Source organism: Lepeophtheirus salmonis, chromosome 11, assembly GCF_016086655.4.
Source record: "Lepeophtheirus salmonis chromosome 11, UVic_Lsal_1.4, whole genome shotgun sequence".
Classification (NCBI taxonomy): Eukaryota; Metazoa; Arthropoda; class Copepoda; order Siphonostomatoida; family Caligidae; genus Lepeophtheirus; species Lepeophtheirus salmonis.
Genome location: NC_052141.2, coordinates 4713601 through 4736688, shown reverse-complemented (window position 1 = coordinate 4736688; position 23088 = coordinate 4713601). Strand labels below are relative to the sequence as shown.

General features: G+C 33.0%; 1 protein-coding gene across 2 annotated transcripts in view; it reads right to left on the bottom strand.

Moving 5' to 3' along the window:
• Positions 1-23088, bottom strand: part of LOC121126140 (thrombospondin type-1 domain-containing protein 7A) — a 286559-nt gene that overhangs the window by 32333 nt on the left and 231138 nt on the right. For both annotated transcript variants that reach the window (XM_040721441.2, XM_071891671.1), the window contains exons 14-16: positions 20874-20921; positions 16633-16980; positions 12513-13013 (exon numbers count right to left, since the gene is read on the bottom strand). In XM_040721441.2, coding sequence (XP_040577375.1) covers positions 12513-13013; positions 16633-16980; positions 20874-20921 — 897 coding nt within the window. The remainder of the gene's footprint in view (positions 1-12512; positions 13014-16632; positions 16981-20873; positions 20922-23088) is intronic.

Genomic DNA, 23088 nt, shown 5'->3' with positions numbered 1-23088 from the left:
AATCACAACTTCGCAACAAATCCACAGGATTAGATCCTTCTTTTATGAGCACACCCAAATATTGAATAAGGTTATTAATATCATTGAATCTATTTAGGAGAGAAACTTCACTACTTAGGGCTTAAATAATATTGAAAACTGTTAAAAAAAAGAAAATTCGTTTTTCAGATAATCATTGCCAAAAAAAAAAAAAAAAAAAAAAAAAAAAACCCAGGTAAACTAAAAAAATTCACAGAATGTCGGTCAATACACATAGTACGAGAAACCTGTACGCGAAGGCTCAAGCGCGCCCTCTACAAATGGAGTAGACGAACTGAGAAAATTATAACTATTTTTCGATGATTTGTAATAATTTATGTGCAAAAATTATTTATAATTTCTCAAATCGTCAAACTGATTTAAAAAAACAACCAAAACAGGCCTGTGAGATTAATATGTCACAGTTTTATGAAACTGTTTGATTCCAATATAAAGCCTATCATAGGCCTCTGTTTGAGGTACATAAATACATTCAACTATTTGAATCTAAAATATGGGTGTTGTTGTGTTTTTTTTCCAAAAAAATATGACAAATGGTTGACTAATGGCATTGTTACTCTTTGTTACAACAGCTGTGATTCCTAGATTACTTCTTATTGCGGAAAAATAAGGAACCTTTCTATTTGACCCCAGCCCGAGTGGTATGAATGTACAACATACTTTGGCAAGCAAGGCCTCATATATAATTTACATATTATATTTAGTAGTGGTAGTACCCGACATTGCACAGGGTTGGAGGGTGTCGACGAACAGACAAAACTTGTTTGAATAATACAGAAGAACACTTCTCAAGAAATCTTCGTCTTTTATGTGTACATACGAAGGTTCAATCGTTTAATGTTATGAAGTAAACTAGGATTTAACTCCTCTGGATTTAAAAAATGATAACAGCTGCTAAGGAAAAGGAAATTCATTCTTCAAACTACCAACAGCTTCTAATGAAAAAAGTAGTGTTTCTATCAACTACTGCTCTATTGGGTGGCTTTGTACTCTCATTTGATGTAGATTTAAACTGTCTGATTAAATCAGAGAGAATTACAAAGACTCTGAGTTGATTTTCCTTTTTTCTTTTGACGTTTTAAGACTTTTATTCTTCTTTTTATTATTAATAATATTTTGACTATTCAGTAGTTTTTATATGTTATTACTTCATTTTTTGTTCGGCTATTCAATCCAACTCAATTTTATACACACATGTATACTATATACCCCATTAAAATGAAGAAAAATATGTTTTTCCCCCCTTATTTACTGTAAAACATTATATGAATGTATAAATCTCTGTTGATCAAAGAATAAAAGAGGTTTTCAATAACTTGAACAAATATGAAAAAGAAGGAAAGATGAATAAGAATGATAAAAATAAGGGCAAATGCATCAGTTTATGCATGCACGCATGCTTGCATCAATTCAAACATTAAGTCAAGACACTGATATTATTTTATTTATTATTAAAAAAGTTCTTAGGAGCGTAATAAATAGTAGTGATGTAAATCTTGTTGGTTTTTTTAGAGTGCCATTATCATTTCCTAGCTGTCGTGACTATTATTTAACTGCAGAGTATCAATGAACTTCCTTTCCTTCTACATTCAATTATACATTCAAAACCTAATTGAACATTCGTGTGTGCTCATACTGGGCGGAGAGTAACCTTGAGGATTTGTTTTGGAGTTTAAATTGTAAGTCCTTGTTGGACTCAGAGTAGAGTTGAGGATCGACATCGGAGTAATTCTTCCCAATGTTCCTCCGTATTTCCTTCTCCCACTCCTCCCTCATCACAGCTGTTTGTGCCTGATTTACTGGTACGCCATGACATCTAAGTTGCTTTCCTCCAAAAGATTATTCGATTTGTTGGGGTTACCATGTTGATTTTTAGTTTCTTTTATTTTAACATGCCCAAAATACACACGATTTTCATCCCTAGTTATATGACTTTTAGTGTAGGATCTGCCTAAAAAACCTGCTCATTTTGTCAGTTCTAGGACCTGTCTTTTAGGAAACTATAACAGCTGAAATGATGTAGTTACTAACTTCGTTATTCAAGCTGTTGAGGATTTATCATAATTCATAGACAAAGATAAAAGTACTATTCACGGGTATGGGAACAAAAAGTAACCGAAAATGAACGTGGTCACACTCAAGGTTAATAAAAATACAAAGTTATACAATAATGCGTGTACGACTGATGTTTGACTTCCATCACACTTTTAATATTGACGTCATAGTGTATGAGGGCGTTGTGTGTTTTGTCAAAATCTGTCTATTTTGCCAATCAGTCGCTACGATACATCAAATTGAAAATTATGAAATAGTCACGTCATAGACTATGATAGGTTGTTGTTTTCTCGAAATCCCTCTGTCTTGCCCAGTAGTCGGTACGATACTTAAAAATGAAAATTCTAGCAAGGCCTATTACATGAAGGTCTAACCTTTTATTTCTATTCACCTTGGTTAAACTGAAAATTTAACAACACTTTTGAAAGTTAAGTACACAGTATGCACTTACTGGTGTTGAGACTCGGTTAGAACCGGGTTTTTTTTCTGTTTGATCTTCAGTAGTTTATTCTACACCGATTTGGACTGATATTTCTGTACAGAACGGGACCTCAGACCGTAGACTGAAATTGATTCTCTTTTAAATCTTGGAACAATTTCCTCCTTTATCAACTTGATTTATAAACATCCTAACTTTTATTGTATGTCACAACTTTTTCTACAGAAAAACAGAAAAAGTTTCGAAATGAGTTGATTCTTAGCAAAACAAGTCATTCATATCAAATGCTATTTATTCTTTAAGTCCTCCAGACTATCATTGTCATGTTATTTCTCTGCTATTTTTAAACTAAATATATTTCACAATATTAAAATATTACAGAGTATTTCTAAATGATAGCCAAAATTAATTCATAAAAATAATAAAATGGGCAATATCCTGAGAGATCATTAATAAATTTTATTCTTATATATCCCTAATATAGTCAATTTCTCATACTTTGAATATGAAAATGAGATATACCTACTATAAAGCAATTTTAGGAACACTCAAAAGAAGGTTAATAAGAATAATTTAACCTTAGAAATGAAAGCTAACTTATTGAAGAATACAAATGTAATCCCCATTTAATTTTGTGAAAAAACATTCTCCCTTACTTTGGTGTGGACAGGCCACAAATGTCCTATGAATGTTTTATTTCAGATATACATTCAGTCCAACATTTCATAGATATATTTGAATCAATCATATGCTTATTAATCTATTTCTTCAGATAACTTCATATACTTAAGTGTATACTTTTTGATTCAAGGTACTTATATTGCCTCTATATGGCCTTTTTCAACAATAAACTGTGTCAATTTCTCAAGTTTTTATAATAAGTATCAATTCTGGGTATTTTAAGAGTGCAATTTGTAGCATAACCAATATTTTATAGGCATATTGGAGTGAAATATAGGCTTATTATTAGTATACATTGGGAATAAATTATGATGACTAAGTATTTTATCTATAGTTTAAAACCGTTATTTGATTTAAAAGGCAGATATGGGCCACGAAACAGCTCTTTTCAACCATAAAATTTCGTCATTTCTTTTTTTATTAATAATGAATATCAATTTTGGCTGATACAATTGCAATTTGCGTTACATATAGCCAAATATTTATATGTTAATTCGAGTCAATTATAGGCTTATTATTCAAATTACTGGGATGAGTTATGATGCTCAATAGTTTTTGATAATAGTTTAAAATCTTTACATGGTTTAAGAGACGGATATGGCCTTTTCTAATAAAATCTATCAAATTATCATTTTTTTATTGCGAGGATCAAGTTTGGGTCATCTACGAGCTCAAATTGTGGCACACCTAAGTGGTTTATAAAAATAATTTATTGAGGAAAATGGACAAATATTCGCCATTGAGGAGTACAAATGTAATCCACACTCAATTTTGAGAAAAATCATTTAAGCTTGATTTTATGTTGACCTGCCACATATTTCAAGGGATATTCTTCACTGAATAACCAAATGAACGCCCTTTCCCTTTTCTCCTCCCACCCCTTACACATTCTTTCAGATTTATAGCAACAACAGGAATGAAAAGAATAAGCAAAAGTAATAAATAAATCAATTCAAGTGTCATCCATCATCAAGAAAAATGTGCGTCTTTGTATGTGTGTAATGATTTCGAAAACAAGTCAGACGACACCTGCCAAATGTCCCAAGGGACTCTCTCTCTCTCTCTTTATCGATATATTTATAGATGGATACAATATATTCCCCCTTCTAGACTGAAAATAAAATCATATAGCAATCATAATCACAAACGATATTTTGATTTGATTCATCATAGTTTATAAAGTATCACACAACCTCGAAGGTTTATTGCTCTACGAGTGTAATTCGTTTATTGTTTAACAAAATTGTATTTTCCTTATCACTCCTGCAAGAGTTTTTATATTAAAATGAACGAATGAAACAATGATCTATAATTTTGTAAACATATAATAATATGTAAATACGATGCTCTAAGCATCAGCTACATAACACTCGTTGCTACATAGTTATTTCTTAGACAAAAAATGACTTTAGGACATGCAAACATCCTGTCAAACTTTGCTTTATTTATTATTAATAGTAGATTCCGGGATTCCCCGGAGTTATTAAGCGTCGTCGAACAACCCAATATTGGTTAAAAATATAGAAAGATAACTAACAAAGACATCTTCAGTGTTACTTCTCTTTTTTATGAGCACGCTCGTACGTAGTTACTGAATACTTGGATGTTCTCTCCTGAAGAATGAAATAATTATAATAATAGCAACAAAATGCAACAGTTTGTAAATCTTCTCCGCGCACATCCCTCTATAATGGATGTTACGGAAATTGATATAATGAGCTTATCCATAAAGTCAGGAGACTCCTCAATATTGGAGAAAGCCTCTCCAGTTAGATAGAAAGTGGAAAAGACAACAAGATGCACCACAGGGAATAACAGTTGGCAATAAAACTCAGCATCTGACCATAAGGCCATAATAAATCAAGCTGGTGCAACGAAAACCCCCGCCATTATTGCCCTCCCAACTTGATCACCACTCATTACTAGACTGCTCGCTATTGGAATGGAGCTTCGTGGAGAGTAAGACCTGCAATGTCCCCCATTGCCATGTTGATTCTCTGAATACTTGTATTGAGAAGGAGTTGGTGGATATGTCAAATTTCTATGTTATCAATGTGTTCAAGGCCTTCAGGTCCAAATTAGAGGGCATAGGTGACCGCAGGTATAAATATTATAAAAAAAGTACTCTTGATACTAGGTATATAGTGTTCTAGATGAAGTTGATATAAATCTTACTATTAAAAACGGTTTGATTTGCCTGCGCAGACTCTACATAAAGTGTACGAGGTAAAATCGTGGACTTGACTTTAGATCAATCTAAGTTAATTTAGGGTGAATATTTTCAAATACTAGGTTGCTTTATTAAAATTAAGAACTATTCCGATAAATAATTTAAAAAAAACTTACAAAAATCAACAGTTGTCATGATAAATTGAAAAAGGGAAAGAGTGTCTGATTTACTCCACGCTCAAGTGAGAGTTGCGAAGAACATGAAGGTCGTACAGTGCTCCCAGAGTCTTGTTTACAAGATTAAAAACATGTTAGCTTCAGGTCAGAGCCAGGAGAGGTCTCCTGGGAGGGCTAGACGCTGGAAAATTTGAATCAATGAACACTGTAATAACCAGAAGTCCAGCCAAGTCAATGAGGTAGCATGCCAAGGCTCTTATTGTCAATTATTGGACTGTGAGGAGGTATGAGAAGGATTTGGGGAAGGTCTCTTATGAACGACGACATCGACAACTGATTTAACAGCAACAGAGGCAAACTGAGTCAAGAGAGGTTAGAAATTGTTGATTTGGTTAAAGCATAAACTTTGGATTGACCAAATAACTCTCCCCAGAATGTTCCCCCTCGACTATGCCATTTGGGGCGTAGTCGAGAAGAGAGCCTTTTACTACCCCTCACCGAAATTAGAATGGTCTCAAGGCCTCTGTAGAGCAGCAGTAGGCGACAATGTCCGATGCCTTCATCAATAAGAAACCCAGTTTGGCAGCCTAAGGAAATTATTTTCAAAAATACAAAAGTATATAAATTAAAAAGTCCTATTTTGAACTTATTTTTTGGTTATCAGAAATTCCACAACTTCAACTCGCACAGAGAACAGATAAACTTTGCCTTATTAATATAGAGTCCATGAAATAAAACTCATTTTCTTGATTTAAATTGTTATTATTTTGACATACCGCATGTGTATTTTCAATTTAACTCAATTTATGGGACTACATGAAAGCATATTTAATAATCAGCTGCATTACTCTGGTTCTATAATATATATTCTTCGTTTCTCCTTTTAGTGAATAAGCATCTATTGAAATATTTGTATGTCTTTTGAACACTTATTCATTCACCATTCATACAATATTTTTCTTTCTATGAAAGCCTCATAACGCAAGAAGGATATTCACTTTTTTTATTATCTCTTTTGAACAGCAGGTGGTCAAAATTCCCTCTCTATTTCTTCTGAATGTTTGTCAGAATACATTTCAATACATAACATTGAGGTACAAAAGACGGCACTGTACAAAAAAATAAGAAAATAAATGATTACGAATAAAAAAGAGGTTGTGTTGTGTCAAATGATTAAAAAACTGCGTTTATCTCTCTATCAATGGATTACTTAACATCTGGATGGACTTTAACTTTTAAAATCACAAAAATATTACTGTTTTGATTAAATGAATTTTATCGTTTAGGTCAAACATGAATTACTTAATCTAAAGTAATCATTCGATAAAAAAAAGTTCATCAAGGGATGATATTCTCACATACAAGCGAAATATGACGGACTACGAAGGAATTGCCAATATATACTAACTATATCATGGATACTCGCTAAAAAAAACTTCCTTCGATGAGATTTAATCGTAGGTTCTTTGTCCGTACACACTAACAAAGGAGATCTGTAATTGAAAGTTAGATCTGGGAGGAATAGAAAGAAATCCTATTAAAAAAATGAGCTATTTTTTTGAACAAATTGAATCATACTTTATCAATTTTTTCCCCATCTTTACACAGCCCCATGGTAAATTACTTAAATCACAAATGAAGGTTTTTAATGGACGATATGATAAGTTCATGATGCATCCTTTTTTACCAAAAATTATTTATTTTGAAAGGTTTTATTAATGTTTGTCCAATAATTATCTAGATGTATAGTAACCTATGCTTTATCAGTACTAGCTTACCGCAAAAAATAATAAAACGTTAGATAATATGTGACTATATATATTATATACGTACTGCACCGAGGGTTAAAACGTATGGAACTGTTAGGGTAGTACCGAACCGAACCACGGTACAACCCTTTACTTTACCAGCCCTAATATACATGCAACCCAAAATTTCATACACATATTTGAGTCATTTGTAGGCATTGTAGTCAAATTTGAGGGATGATTTAAGATACACAATACATTTAGCTATTATTTAAACCCTTTATTTGATTTAGTAGACTTATGTTAGCCCAATATGGGCTCTTTCTAATATTTTATTATTCTTATATTGTGATGATAAAAGTTGACTCCTAGGTATTTGAGACATACTACAAATTTTTTGAACAATTCATGTTTTTTGAGAATAGGTAATAAAAAAGTGATTGATCGATCCACCAGACTCAACTTAATAAATGTCGAATGTTAGTCATGGTCCATTGTTACTCCCTTCACGTGATACAAACGATGGCTTTTCCCATACCTACCAAGATAATAATACAACCCCTTTACTAAATATATAGTAACATTTTCATTTTATTTTTTGATTAATTATCCACAATAAAAAAGAAGGTTATGTGAGGAAAGGGGGGGTGGAGCCAGGGAGATCCCCCTTTTTGAAATAAAGAGAGTAATTTGTGTCTATTAATTCTAATTAACCTTAATTCTTAATCAGCTTGTCTATGTATCGCATTATGTATGTACCGGGTGTGTAATAGAAACATGTACATTTTGAATCTGTGATCTTAACAAATTGTATTTTGGAAACTAGCCGAGTTACATAAAGTTAACTTTCTACAGGTATTGGCGCCACATTTTTCGAACTCATTTAAAGTCTTCTGTGTAACTTACATCGACTTTGATAATGACCTCCATGCGCCCTGGAAGCGGCTGACAGGTATTAATAGTTTAAATAGCGCTCATGGACCTCCAATGATCACCAACGAAGGTCTTGATATTTTCAAGATTCAGTGCCTCATCCAGCAAGTCCTAAATTCGAAATGCAGGCAGCAGGGAAAATCGAACAGGTTGGCATCTAACAATTATAATGGCCAAATTGCTTTCAGCTAGAATAGAATATTGGTCTCCAAAAAGGACTGTGTAACCTTTGCGGGCTGTGCCGGTGCGACATCTTGATTAAGCTTGTCTAGATGCCAATACCGTCCTTTAGGAACTTTTTGACGTTCTAAATAGTCTGTTTGCTTGCCTAACTCACTTTTTGGATCCCATTTTATGTGAGTTTTGGGCAAAATTGATCAGCTTGTTTTTTGCTAGTAGCAAACAATTTTGAATACATTCACACGTATATAGCGAGTCTTTAAGTCAACCAATGTCTAAATGGCAGGTGAAATTTGAGCAAGAGTGAAGATGGTACATATGTCAGATAAGGGCACGCTCTAGCAGGCGAAAATCAGTGAGAAAGACAAAAAAATATTCATCGTGGAGAGGGTTCAAAATAGAACCAAAACGACAAGTATTTGGCTGTCGGCCTCGATAATACCCAATCCTTGTCAAAACAGCCTTTAAGTGGTGGGACCTTAACCAAGTCATGGTTTTTGTAGGAGTCTCAGATTTTCATGACCCCTTTGGGGTTAAAGGTGAATCCCAGGGTGAACACGGAGATGAAGGAAAAAAAATCCAACCCTGGCTGAACAGGGAACATTGGGAGCTTGGGTACACTGTTATGCAAGACGGTACACCTATCCACACCTTAAAAGTTACATTTTTTACTTTTTTGTTTTGACTAAAATTTTTTTGATCCCCCTCCTCCCCAGACCTGAGCCCCATGGAATTATCCGTGTAATTTATTTTGGAAGAAGAATGTGCCACAAAAATTATCGCAATGCAAAAGCCCTGGCCTGTTGATGTTTGTTCCGGGCCATGTAGAGCAGTAATATTTTTGTAAGGCCATTGATAGGCCATATTTCGATTGATTTTGATAACTTTTTTGCAGAGGTTACGAATACACAGAGTTTGTCAGCTGATGGGAGGTATTGTCAATTCTGCTCATGTGTTTTTCATATTTCTCCATTTTATCGATACTTCAAGTACGCACCCAGTATAGTGTAGACGACTGAGGTAAAAGGACACCCAACAATTATTCAATGATGTAAAATATAATAATGCTATTTTTGTCCGTCTTCATGTAATTCCTTAAAAATAACGTTTTTCCTATTTGAGTCATCCTATTTCAAGTTTTAAGTCTTCACTCTGTATAAAAAGGTTTTTTTATTTTAAAAATAAATAGAAATACTAATTTCTAGAAAAAAATCGTCATTAAACTAAATATCCAACAATGGAAGAAATAAATGACCCAAAGGAGGTTATTTAAACACTGATTTAATTAAAAATCAAACAAATATGATACAGAAAGGCTTTCTATTATTATTTGAGATTTTTTGGTCAGCCGCCATTGCTAGTCAACCTTCATGAATTCACAATAAAAACAAAATCATCTACGTGAATTTCAGCCTATATTTCTTTGCTATATACGGATATACAGCATTGAATTACCTCACTAACACAAAAATACCAGCTGTATTTTGCTGTCAGTAATCGATTATCTCCTTTGACTTTTTACGTATTGGTTATTTCATAAATTATTCCTTTTGATATATAAACAAAGTAATAAGTACATATTTATGCTCCGTTTCCAAAAGGACAGGAATACAATTTTTAGAATAATTTATTTGGAAAAAATAATATTTTTTCATTTTTCAAGACACTTTTTTTCTATATATAATATATTTTTTTTAAGCCAGAATAGAGGGTCAAAGTTTTTTAATATCCATTGATAAATGCAAAAAAAAGGTAGAACAATTTATTTAAATATTTTTATATCCAAACATAAAGGATTATTTACAAATCCTGGTTGTTCCTACTCAATTATATATAGTTTATTACCATAGTGTATTTTTACGACTTTGTTTTAAGAAAACTTTATCAATAAATAAGACGTAAGCCTCTTTTGTTCTTGTGGGTTCGTTCAACTCTGCTTCATAAAAAAAAAGATGACTTCATGACAAAACTTTTCCCACAAAACCACCCTAGTTTAAGATCTTCTTAGAACGTGAGAATGTGATATTATACTTCACAAATCAACAATGTTTTTTTCGTACTTTGACAAAGATAAATCGAATTCTTAATAATTTATGTACTATTGACATGTTGAAATATATCAACTATTGACTAAATAAAGTGTCTTCACTCACTTTATAAATTACATAATAATTGAAGGAGAAAGGGGCTCAAAGATGATTTTTTACTCTATCAAATGAACAAATTTCCATACAATCTTGAATTAACTCCATCAAATGGCTTTAAGAATAAAAAAGGACTTAACACTAATACTAATTGATGCCATTGATGAACACTGATTTTTAAATGAAATCCAAGTAATATGTATTAAAAATCCATATGACTTGACTAAATTTGTACAATTTAAACTTTTGAGTGCGGGAAAAGTAGGATAATTAGAGAAAAATGTATTTTGTTTTCCTCTAGTCCGCTCTAGTCCGGACGGCTCTGGCCTCTACATGCCACCAAAAGTTGGCAATGCAACCCCTCTTATCGCTCTTCAGGCTATTGAAAAGTGTTTGATAACGCTGGAGCTGTTCCTGACGAACTTTTTGTGTCAATAATATACGCTCCAACATTTGCAAATCCTTCCCCCCACAAATGAAAAATGTTTACTTAAATAATGCATTTTAAAATGGAGTAATTACAACTTGTATAATGTGCGTATACAAGTTACAACTCGTACAAACATCGAAACTTGTACACAACATTATATATTATATATATAGATTATTAGTCATAAAGATAAATAAATTAATAAAGTTAATAACGTCTTGTCGATAGTATATGTATTTCTGACACTACTCTTAGATGGAAAAAGAAAATAATACTTTAAAATAATATATATAAGAACAACACTGATTAAGTGATGGCCCGGTTTGATTTGTATTCACTATATGTACACATGTGATACTTTTTTTACGGCGGAGTGAGGCTTGAGCCTCCTCTGAAGGAAGCTAGAGACGCCACTGTTGGGAAGCCTCCTTGATGTAATCTGGATTTAATTTGGGTCGGGCACCACTTCCAGGCTTCCTTTCGATGTCAATACCGTCACTAATGGAGATATTGACGCGCTAAATAGCCTGCCTGCTTGCCTTAGTCAAGGTTAATAAAAATACTAGGTTATAACATAACGCATATACGACTGATGTTTTAGTTCCACCACGCTTTTTAACATTTATAACATAATGTATGAGTGGTTGGGTGTTTCGTCAAAATCCGTCTGTCTTGCCCCACAGTCAGTACGATACATCAAATGAAAAATTGAAGAAAATCGGTCTGTACTGCCGAGTAGTCGTTATGATAAATTAAATTGCAAGTTCTAGCAAATATGATTACATAATGGTCTAACCTTGTATTTCTACTAACCTTGGCCTTAGTCAACTTTCTGATCTCTGTTGATGTGAGTTCCTTGCAAAATAGAGTCGTAATTTCAGTTTTTAGTCATGTCATTTTTTGATTGGTTGTGTTCATTTTTTTGTAGGGGGAGATGTCAATGCACACAGTTTTCTCGGCTGATGAGTTTGTCTATCTGTTCTGACCTTATTCTTCTCTTTTATAAGTGTCCAAATTTAAACTACACATCTCGTATAACATGTAACAAAGGATGAATAGATTCACCTTGAACACATCTTTATGCCCTAACATAACTTTGTTTTGTTTTTTAAATTTTGTATTTCTTTCTTAATAGGAAAAGAGTAAAAAATAAATAAATATGTTATGCCTATGTAAAAACTCAAGATTGATGAACTTATTAAATAACCTTTAAAAGATGGAAGCTTCTAAACTCCACTTTATACATTCATTTTATTTATTTGCTATCGTTATACCTATACCAAAAAAAAAACTTTCCCATTTTATATTTAGGAAAAACAGATGTTGTTATATGAGTATAAAATAAATCTTTGAGAGGACAGAGTGATGGATTAACCTCCTTCCATTAATGAAGATACTTAGATTATAAATCAAATTTGATTGAAACTTAGGTATGGTTGGTTGTTAGTCTATTAGATTACATACATACATAGATTCAACTAATAAACCCACTTAAATAAATAAGAGACTCTTCTTACCTGCATATCACATGTCCAAGAGGTCCGATGCCAGTCATAGCAGGGAATTGCAGGACAAGACTTCGTTTCCATCAACTTAAGTGGACAAGGACGCCCGGAATGTGTGCCTGGTGTCGTTATGACACGAGTCCGTGACCTATTTTTAGCTCCAGGACCACAATCACACCGCTCCTCATTCCATGTAGACCACTCGGAGACTTCACAGTCCACTGGACAGTCTACAGAGCACCAGGTTGATAGCTCCAACTCTCTTTTCGGACGAGAACAATGTTTTTCCTTTACGGAGCGTCCATCTTCATTCCTTACACAACGGATCCCTCGATATTGACGTCCTTCACCACAGCCAGAGTCCCCGAAAGGGCGGCAGGAAGACCATGGGGTGAGAGCCCAGGAGTAGGAGCTGCGACAATGAGGGCAGGGGCGGGACTCACGCGTGGTTTTTGGGCAGGGTGTGCTTCCGGAGCGAAGTATGGTACGGGTGCGCTTTTGTCGGCCACAGGACTGGAATGAAAAAATATCAAAATGAGCAGGGTTGCCAATTGTAAGCACTTTTGGTATGTAAAAAACAAAACAAACAAAAAGCAGCCTATAGTTAGAGTTATGAATCAAATTAACTTCCGGTATTTTAAGAAAATAAACTTACAAATGACATGATAATCCTTACCATTTAAAAAGGGTTTATGAAAAAGGCAGCCTAACTGTCATGGACATTTTATTAGATTCGCTTCAAGAACATTTGACAGGAAGGTAATACACACAAATCCCACTTCGTATATAGCAAAGACATAGGGAGAAATTACTCCAATGTCGGCCCTCAATTATTATTTTCTGAGTCCAACAAGGACTCGCAGTATAATTATCAATCCTACTCTACGTTATTCACACTCTATACGTAGAGGTTCTCTCTTCAATTATGAAAGAATACAATGTGATCATATTTGAAAATAATATGATCAGTCAGTATATTAAAAAAATAAATAAACTCAAATATGATATGGTAACCCTGATTATTTGTCGAATGTTGGGGAGAAGCACAGCTTAGCTGACATGACGTACATTAAATCACCTGTATGCACCCACGAGAGAAAGGAAATTAACACGAATCCCATTTCTTAAATAGCAAGGCCATATATGTTGGAATTACCTCAATGTTGATCCCCAACTCTACTCCGAGATCAGCATAGACATACACTTTTAACTCCAAAGGAGCAAACCCTCATCGTTAGTCTTCATCTTTCATGATTACTTTATGCTCAGATGTTTTCTCTTCGAGAATATAATAATAATAATGACAATAGATTTGCAGGGAAAAAATGTTTAGATTACAAACTAGAAAAATATTCAAATATAAAGTCTAACCACGAGTGTGTAGGCCTCATGAGTGACAAAGAGTAACGATGAGGATTTATAAGCAGAGACTCTAATAATATTAAATGCCATTTTATTTAAATAAAAGAAACAACCAAAAATCTACGACAATTTGAAGAATTTTAGAGAGAAGAACAGCTTAGCTCTCGTGACGTTTCAATAAATTAGAAGCGAGCAGCAATAACCTGAATGGTATAAAAACAAGTCCCACATTGTTTCAATGAAATGTAGAAATGACTTCGTTGTCAATTCTCAATTCTAATCCAAGTCCATGAAGGACTTGGACGTATAACTTCTCAGCGTTACACTCCGTCATTTACGAGCATTCGTCCTTACACTTGATACTTATATGTTCTCTCCTGCAAAAAGAAAGAATAATATGGAAAGCTAAGATTTACAACCCCATCAATAACATACAATTGAAGGGTGGTCAGAAAAGTTTCCAACTCCAACGTGAAAATGAGGCCATTCACAAATAAAAGCTAGTCACATCTATCTACCATCTGTTGACCATTAGTCACCAAAGTTTCTGCCATTTTGAACGCAGTTTTTATATAACCGTCTAGTTGATGTGAGTGTTTTTTGTTTTGTTTGTTTTTTTGAGAAAGGAACAACTCGAGTATGTAGCTGTCATTCAATATTTGGTTTTGAAAGTGTCACCTTGTAATAGATTCAAACTAAAGCAGACATGCCCATAAAGGCTTGTTGTGTTGAACTTTGATGCGTCTAAATCAATCCAACTTGGAGTAATTGAGGTACATACAAAACATGTATCGTCAACAATTATTATTAAAAACGCCGAGTACTACACGTTTGGACAGGTAACAGAGATGGGAGCATGGCTCCTTGTTGGTTTGTTAGGCTTTGGTGTGTTCAGAGACTGGGAGTATTTTTGTGAGACCATCTATTCGGTCCAAGTTTGGTTTAGCAAAGTTCGCTCTGGAGGACTTCCCCAAAGGAAAATGTCGGTTCAGATTGGTCTACAAACTATCTCTTAAGATCAAGCCTGGGGTCGGTTCCGGACCAAGTCCGTACACTAGTAAAGAGGTATTTTTGTTGCAAATATATATTGAGAAATTCTCTCTTGAAGTTGAGTAAATTACGTTATAAATTAGGGAAAAACAGATTTATAAAATTAAAAGGTATGTTAAACATGTAGATATATTATTACGTTGTAACCATAAATAAACTTCAGGGAATGAAGTAGGATAGTAGAAGTATCATAACCATAAATTATCTTTTGAAAACCACTGTGGAACATACTTATATCTATTTGTTTTTGATTTTTTTTTCGTAAAAAAAAAAAAAAAAAAAAAAAAAAAAAAAACAGCACAAAACCTTCGACTATAAATTCTAAAAAATGAAATATGTACTAAATAAAGCACAAATTATGTATGCTCAAACAATTGCCAGCCCTAAAAAAGTAAATGCGTTATTTTTCGTTCAAAATTGTGTTCTTTTTATTTATTTTAAATTATAATTATCTCTATATTGTTAAATTCGCTTTATATTTAGTTATTTCTAAAAACACAATTTTGAAAGACACAACGCGTATTTTCTTTGTTAAGCCCCGGATTTTTCATCCAGAGTGTTACACATTATGTCAAATTTCCATAGATAGGTTTGAGTCAATTATAGGGGCTTTCTACAGAATAAAATTAAACTGTCGAATTACAAAGGTTGATTGGCTAGTGACAACGGCTTCAAGTCACTCATAAAAATTCAAAATAGAAACCTTGTTAGCAAAAGTAACGTCAGTCATGAATAATGTAAGAACTAATAAAAAAACAATGCCTCAAGGGATTGATAATATGTCTAAGAGATCAATATTAATCATGGATAGTTTTGATAAGAATTTTAAATAGTTTTTAAGTTTTATGTTTTTTATATTCGGGTAAATAGTGGAAAGTTTTTTAAATAGTGACCCGAACAACATTTTTATGTGTTGAAGTAATATTCGATGATTCAAAACGCAAATAACTCAACTAGTAATAATCCTACAGCGCTAAAATAACAGTTTGTACAAATTGGGTAATTAAAACTGGATTCATGCTGGAAAATCAACATTTTTTAGATTTTTGCAAAATTGCCAATAATTAATCATATAATGATATAACTATCAACACTTATTTTACAACAAATATTGCTTATAGCAAAAGTATTTGTGCCGAAAAAATCAATGATAATTAAAATACCAATATATCGACAATGGGGGAGGTTCACTTGTCGGATATCACTTTCAAAACTATGCAAAACAAAGCTTTATATATGTACCATCATTATGCAAAAAAAAGTAAAACTTATCCTGTAGCACCCTGTATATTTAGAAGACAGTTTATGATCCACTAATTATTCTACTCTATTAGAGGAAGCGTAAAAAAGCAAATGAAAATACGAGTAATATAAAAAATAATTTGTTAAAATAAAATACTAATATATCAAGAAAAAAAAAAAAAAGATAAAATGCGGAGAATTTTTCTGTCTCCCTTCTTTATGAAAATATATGCATTTTACAAAAATAAAATAAAAAATTGAAGAAGTAAAAGTCGTATTCAAAGAGAATCTCATAAATTAAATTAAAAATAAATGTAACTTTTTATTTGACAAAAAAAAAAATAAAAAAAAAAGAATAAGTTTCACTATTAATAAACTCTTTTTTAATATTTATTAGAAGGGGTAACTTGTAGAAATATATTATTAACAAATTTCTATTCGAATAAATAAAATATATATGTTCAATTTATGGTCTTACTTTCGAAGTTTTTGGTTTCCGTTTCCGTCGGGAGTTATTGGAGGCCCCATTACTGCTGCTACTCCCGGTATTGCACTCCGACCATCCACTCCATTCCGAATAGGCACATTCTCCCGAACAAAACAAATGGCAAGACTCCCTCTCTGAGGGTTTATCTTCCTGATCACAAAACTCATCCGGAACAGAAGTAGAGGAGTCCTTGTTGTCCTCTGCGTCTTGTACGCAACGAACGCTTCTTTGTTTGATACCTTCACCACAGGTGGATCCACCAGATATGAGACATTCGGACCAGGGACCAGAGTGCCAACGGAAGTTTTCACAAGGGTAGTTGCAGGTTGAATATTCCGCCTGGAAGTGTATGAATGAGTTTGTATTATTAAATAGGTCGTGGGGTAACATAAAATCAATATGGAACAAATATCAGGAAAATGAGAAAACCCTAAATTATTTTTTTTGTCTTCATATACCAGTAGTTGCATAAATACGTGGACTAATTTTTAAACGCTTATATCTCGACGTTCCGTGACTGGAAATAAAAAATTCCAGCACAAATAGCTCGGTAAATTTTTTGGCTTTGTTTTTGTTTTTCTTACTCGCATCAAATAAAGTCGTTTACGATGAATGACGAGGCCAAACGTCATATGGTAGCCACTCTCCTCCGCCCCGGTAGGTCCGTCAAGGAGATAATCAAGGACACAAGACTATCCAGGACTACTGTGTTCTAGGTCCTGAAGCTTGTCAAGGAGGGAAAAGATCTGAAAGACCTGCCCATACCTCTGGAATGAGTCAGGATTGGCTCGCTGCCAACATGCTATTTTGGAACAAAAACATTTGGCCATCTAAATCGCCTGATTTGAATCCCCTTGACTACATTGTGTGGTGGCAAATTGAGAAGAAGGCCTGTGCTACCCGCCACCCGAATTTAGACTCATTGAAGGCCAGCGTCAATGAGCAATGGGTAGCCATGGAAGACCATTACATCATCAATGTGTGCAAGGCCTTCCGTAGGCGCTAGGAGGGTGTAATAGCAGCTGATGGCGGTTATATTCAGTAATCATATTAAATTTTATACCTGAATAAATTCTCTTTTTTATCATTCTCAAAAAAAATACGCCATACGAATTTTATTACACATTTAATTATTTGCCACAAATAGTCCGCGTATTTATGCAACTACCGGTATATGCACCAACATTGATTCCAAATATCTTAAAGCTGTATTTGAGTCAATTATAGGCTTATTATACCTATTACTGGGACGAGTTAAAATAAACACGAGTTTATAACCTTTAATTATTTAAGAGGTATATATTGATCCAATATGGCTCTGTTCAACTATAAAATCTTTCAACGTCAATTTCTTTTATTATGTCAATTAATTTTGGCCACTTTAATTGCAATTCATCTCAATTAAAACCCTTTAAAAAAAAAAAACTGATTTGATCAAATAAATGTTTAAATTCATGGATATAAAAAAAATGAAATTTGTCACATTAACCATACAGTGAGGCGTTTAAAAACTGTGTTTTATAGTTTAACAAATTTCTTATTTAATTAGTTATAGCAAGCAAAGAAAATTTGCCTTCGAGGAAATTGACAATGGAAAATTGCTGCTGTGGAAAATTACCATGGGGAAAATTTTCCTTCATTTACTAACAAAATCAAATAAATTACCTCGGCTCAAAACATGTATCCTGCAGAGCCACGAAGCAGGTTAAAAATCACCGCAAATACTTCACAAAGCATTTAAGCCCCTTCCAAATAATTAAAGCCATTGATCGTTTAAGACTACGCTAGGGACACGAATCAAGTTAAAACCCACTTTATCGGCCTCATAATCCCCTTTCAAAAGCTCCAAAGTAAACTCCTTTCCCATGAGCTGATAAATGCTACGATAAGGCCACCAATCAGGTTAAAAACCACCACCAACACTTCACAAAGCATTTAGGCCCTTTTCAAATGCTTTAAAATGTACACTAGGTCCATGGTTTTTAGACTGGTTAGTGTCTTTGCCATAGCTTTAATCAACCCATGAGCCTCGGGTTCATTTTGGGGGGTAGTGTTACTGCTTTTCGAAGTGGCAGTGTTGGTTTTATCCAAATTGGTAGCCCTGCCATTGAATAAAACAAGTTCTTGGCTGAGGAATTGTGATTTTGTTAGTAGTAATGGGATTTTTTCTACTCTGGCAATTTTTTCTGTGAAAATTTTCTCCTGGGCAATTTTCCTGGATCCAATTCAGGAGTTGAAAAACGGTGTCTTATAGTGTAACAAATAACTTCCGTTAGTTTTTAAATTAGAAATAATACTAAAAATAATTCTAGTTTGTTTTTGTGTTGATGGGGCACATATCTAAATAAATAGTTGAAGAATACCTAAAATTCTTTAGTAGGTACAGCTTCAAGTGTTAAAAATTATAGGAGATCTTTAATTAAATATTTATATGAATAATTACAACTTTTTAGAATTCTTCATCAAACTCAAAAGTTTCTTATAGAAAACGAAGGACAAAAATTCTTCAGATATATATATATGTATGTTAAATATTTTGAACATAAATACATGTAATGAAAAAATTGCCAAATAAAATCTTTCTTCAGTTCTTCAAATGTACATACCGGGTGCGTAAGTGGAATATGGACACTTATAAGAGAAATGAATAACAAAAACACACGTAGAGGAATTGATAATTCCTCTTGGGAGCTGACAGACTGTGTGTATTGACAATCCCCCTCCAAAAAAAAAAAAAAAAAAAAAAAAAAAATTAACACAATCAACTGAAAAATGGCCTCACAAAGAGATGAAAAAATATAAATTGCTGCTCTACGGCACTAAATACACACCAACAGAGATCCGAAACTTAACTTAAGCAAGTAGGTCGACAATTTAAAACGTCAAAACAGTCATTAACGACTGTATTATCATCAATACGAGTCACAACCAGCAAAGTCCTTTTTGGGGACCCACATTCAATACCTGTCGAAAAGAATGCAGACACTATTCTCGTCATATATCAACCCTCTCAACTTTTCCTTCTGGCCATGTGTCGAGCCTATGGCCTGCCGGAGCAAGGTACCCAATTTCGAAGCACTTTAACCTTATGTTGATTGATCTGCATTTGAACTCCATGCCTTGGGCTGCAATTACATTATTTTCACCTGTCAGAGCTTGGGTCAGAACCCATGTGCCCACATTTGTACAAAAGTTTAGTTAAAGTAGCTCCCTAGTTTTCGAAATTAAAATGCAACGACTTAGATCATTGCACAACGATCACTCTTTTAAACTATATTAGACACAGCATTGTCTCACTAGCACAAAAATATACAGTGTATTTAGTTGTCAGCTGTGGATGTTTCTGCTTCTTTTCACCTAATCAGTGTTCTGAACGTTGATTGGTTGGATACAAATTAGTTTTTATTTTGCTGTGAACAATGATCAACTATAATTGAATAGTATTTATTTAGATGTGAAGATAAACTGGCTAACTGTCAACTGATGTTGGACCTTTTTTCTGTTTCTTTTCGGAGGAGATGTTGCAAGATACAGGATAATAACGTTGTGTCCAATGTTATGATCACAATAATTCTAATAAGGGAACGATTTAGCTCAATGGACAACGTGTTCGGAAGAAAGTATTCTCGTGAACTCAATGTGCGTAGGTTACGCCCCAGGCGTTCCTAGATAAGGAAATGTACAAGTATAAGGACTTCAATAGACAATCAGATAGAGTAAATGCAATAATAATTAAAAATAAAAAATAATTGGGCCCACGCGAATGTTTAATCAGGTTTTGAATATAATTGAATCTATTCATAAAATGTTGTTCACTATTAATGGAATGCAATTATAATGACAACTGCTAAGGAAAAGAAAATGCATTTTTTAGATAATTAAAAACAAAAAGAAGACTTTTTTTAAATCTACATTCAAATTGTCTAGTTTTCAAATACGCACCCGGTATATGACTCTTCATAGTAAATAATGTAATATTTTCAATCATATGAATCAATCTGTCAATAGAGTCGATTACTTCCTCTCGAATTACTTTCTATATTCATACATAGTATATACACAAGTAGATGCCTAAACCAATTTTGCTGACACTTGAAGAAATTTGAAACTTATACAGATTTAACATTTTTTTTTTTTTTTGAAGGATTCATCAAATGTGAATCTTTCAAAAATAAAGAAAAAAATAATCATAAGAAAAGTAATTTATCAAAATCTATTAAGTATAAACGTACCGTGGGTCCAGGACAAGGCCGTCCTCCTTCTGTGGGTAGACGTAGAATCTGTTTTAAGTATAAGAAAAAAAAGTTATATTAGTAGTATATATTTATTGACACCTTCTTGGAGAAAATGGGGAGAGTTTCAACAATGAATTGTTGAAACGGTCCCTTTTTCTACAAGAAACAAATTTCAAACGGTCATAAAATCCACATCACTATTGTTGGTATAATAGAATACAAATTATTGTGAAGAAAAAAAAAATCAATATTTTTGTCAACTTTTCTTCCGAGGTATTGGGAACAAATTATCTTTGATTACGGCGTTAGGTTGCTAACACTAAAATACTCATTGTATTTTGTTCTCAACAGTCGATTCCCTCGTCTCACTTAATACGTCATGACTATTTAGTGTTGAGACAAGGTGGAAGATTGATTTTTTATACCCTTTGGTTTTGATTGATTTTGTCTATATCGATATTTCGGTCCAAACCTTTTACCAAAGTTTAATCTTTTTCAATTTGTGAGGCAATTTTCTTTTTAAATCTTACTTATGAGTTCTACAAATATAGTTGACATCTATAGACTCTCTCTATATCCATGTATTTATTTGAGCGAATTATTTTCCGTCAGTGTCATCTCAGCGACATTCATTTGAGTAATTATTTATTTGGGGGGGTTCTTTCCAGATAGGTTGATTTCACCCTCATTATTATATAATAAACATTATATCATGAATAATGTCATTACCAGTGTTCTGTCGGCTGATATTTTAGAGCTATCCGGACCGAACTTCTTTAACAGGCATTTTTTTAAAGACCGGGACGAGTTTTTCTTATACAGCAATCTAGACCAATTTTTTTCGACCTCAATAGACAGAGTCCCCCTATCTTTACATGGGAGCTGTCCAAATATGATTTACGCAACACGGTACACTTCAAGTGAAGTCATTATAGGTTAATATTCATAATTTTAAAATAGAACTGTAAATATTTCATTTATATAATCTGTCCGTAATTTTAAATGTGTCTGATTTCTTTGTAAGACCAATCTAACCGATTTTCTAAACGGATTTTTTTGCGTTTCAAAATATACTGAAGGAAATATAATTTTGATCTCTATTTGGATTTAGGAGTTGTACAAATTAGATTTATGTAACAAATTTAACTTCATTTGACGTTATTGTAATTCGATGATCATTATTTTGCAACAAAACTCATGTCATTAACAATTCAACTACAGAATGTGTCAAAACCGAGTTTTAAAAGAGATTAATTCAAATGAACAAGATTATTTTAAGTGAGTTACTTTACAGAGAGGTTTGTCTATTTTACTCATATTTTCATATAATAATCTTTCAAATATGAATGACGTAATTACTAGTGTTAAGGTCAATTTTTCGTTCAGACAAGTCCAGAACGAACCTTTTTAAATGACAGTATTAATTTGTTCAACTAAAAATCATTATATACACTAATAGATCAGTATTCCTCTTTTCTGTTTGAATATGATAAGCTGATCTTTGGCGCACAGCTTTTTTCCCTTCATAATTCTGAAACACAATTAATGTCATCGACAATTCACCCATAGAATAAGCCTATACTTATATATGAGACCGGTCCAGGCCGAACTTTTATAAAGTATTGAAGTAGTTACAATGGTCTCAGATTAGTCAACAATTATCAAACTGATACTTAACACTAATAGGCACGCTGAGTTCAAATTTGGTGGGTCTAAGTTAAGATTAAAAAAAATCAAAAATCCACAAGACCTAGTTACAAATTTATGTCCAAAATTTTGTGGCATTTCAAATGCATAGGACTAGTTTGTCTAAAACAAAAGGTATCCTCTACTTTAAACGTCGTTTATTTCTATTTTAGGCTTTTATACCACCATATACATTACTTAATATATATAGGTATATACCAAGAAACACCCGTAAATGTGTGCCCCATCAAAGCAACAGAAAATAAAAGTAAGTTTCTTAATATTTGAAACGAGGTTTGAATATAAAGAAGTTTTTTCTTTTTCTAGTTATTATCACCGAAAATATAAGTAATTTATATTCTGTATGGAAGGAGTGGAAAAATATATATAAAAAAGTAGCGAAATTAGTTATTTTTTTTAAATATACAAAAAAATAAAAGTCTAAAAAGATTTATAACAATTCCGATACGAACGAGGAGTTGGTACTTAAAATATTGGAATTTATTTATTTATTTTGGATATTTGC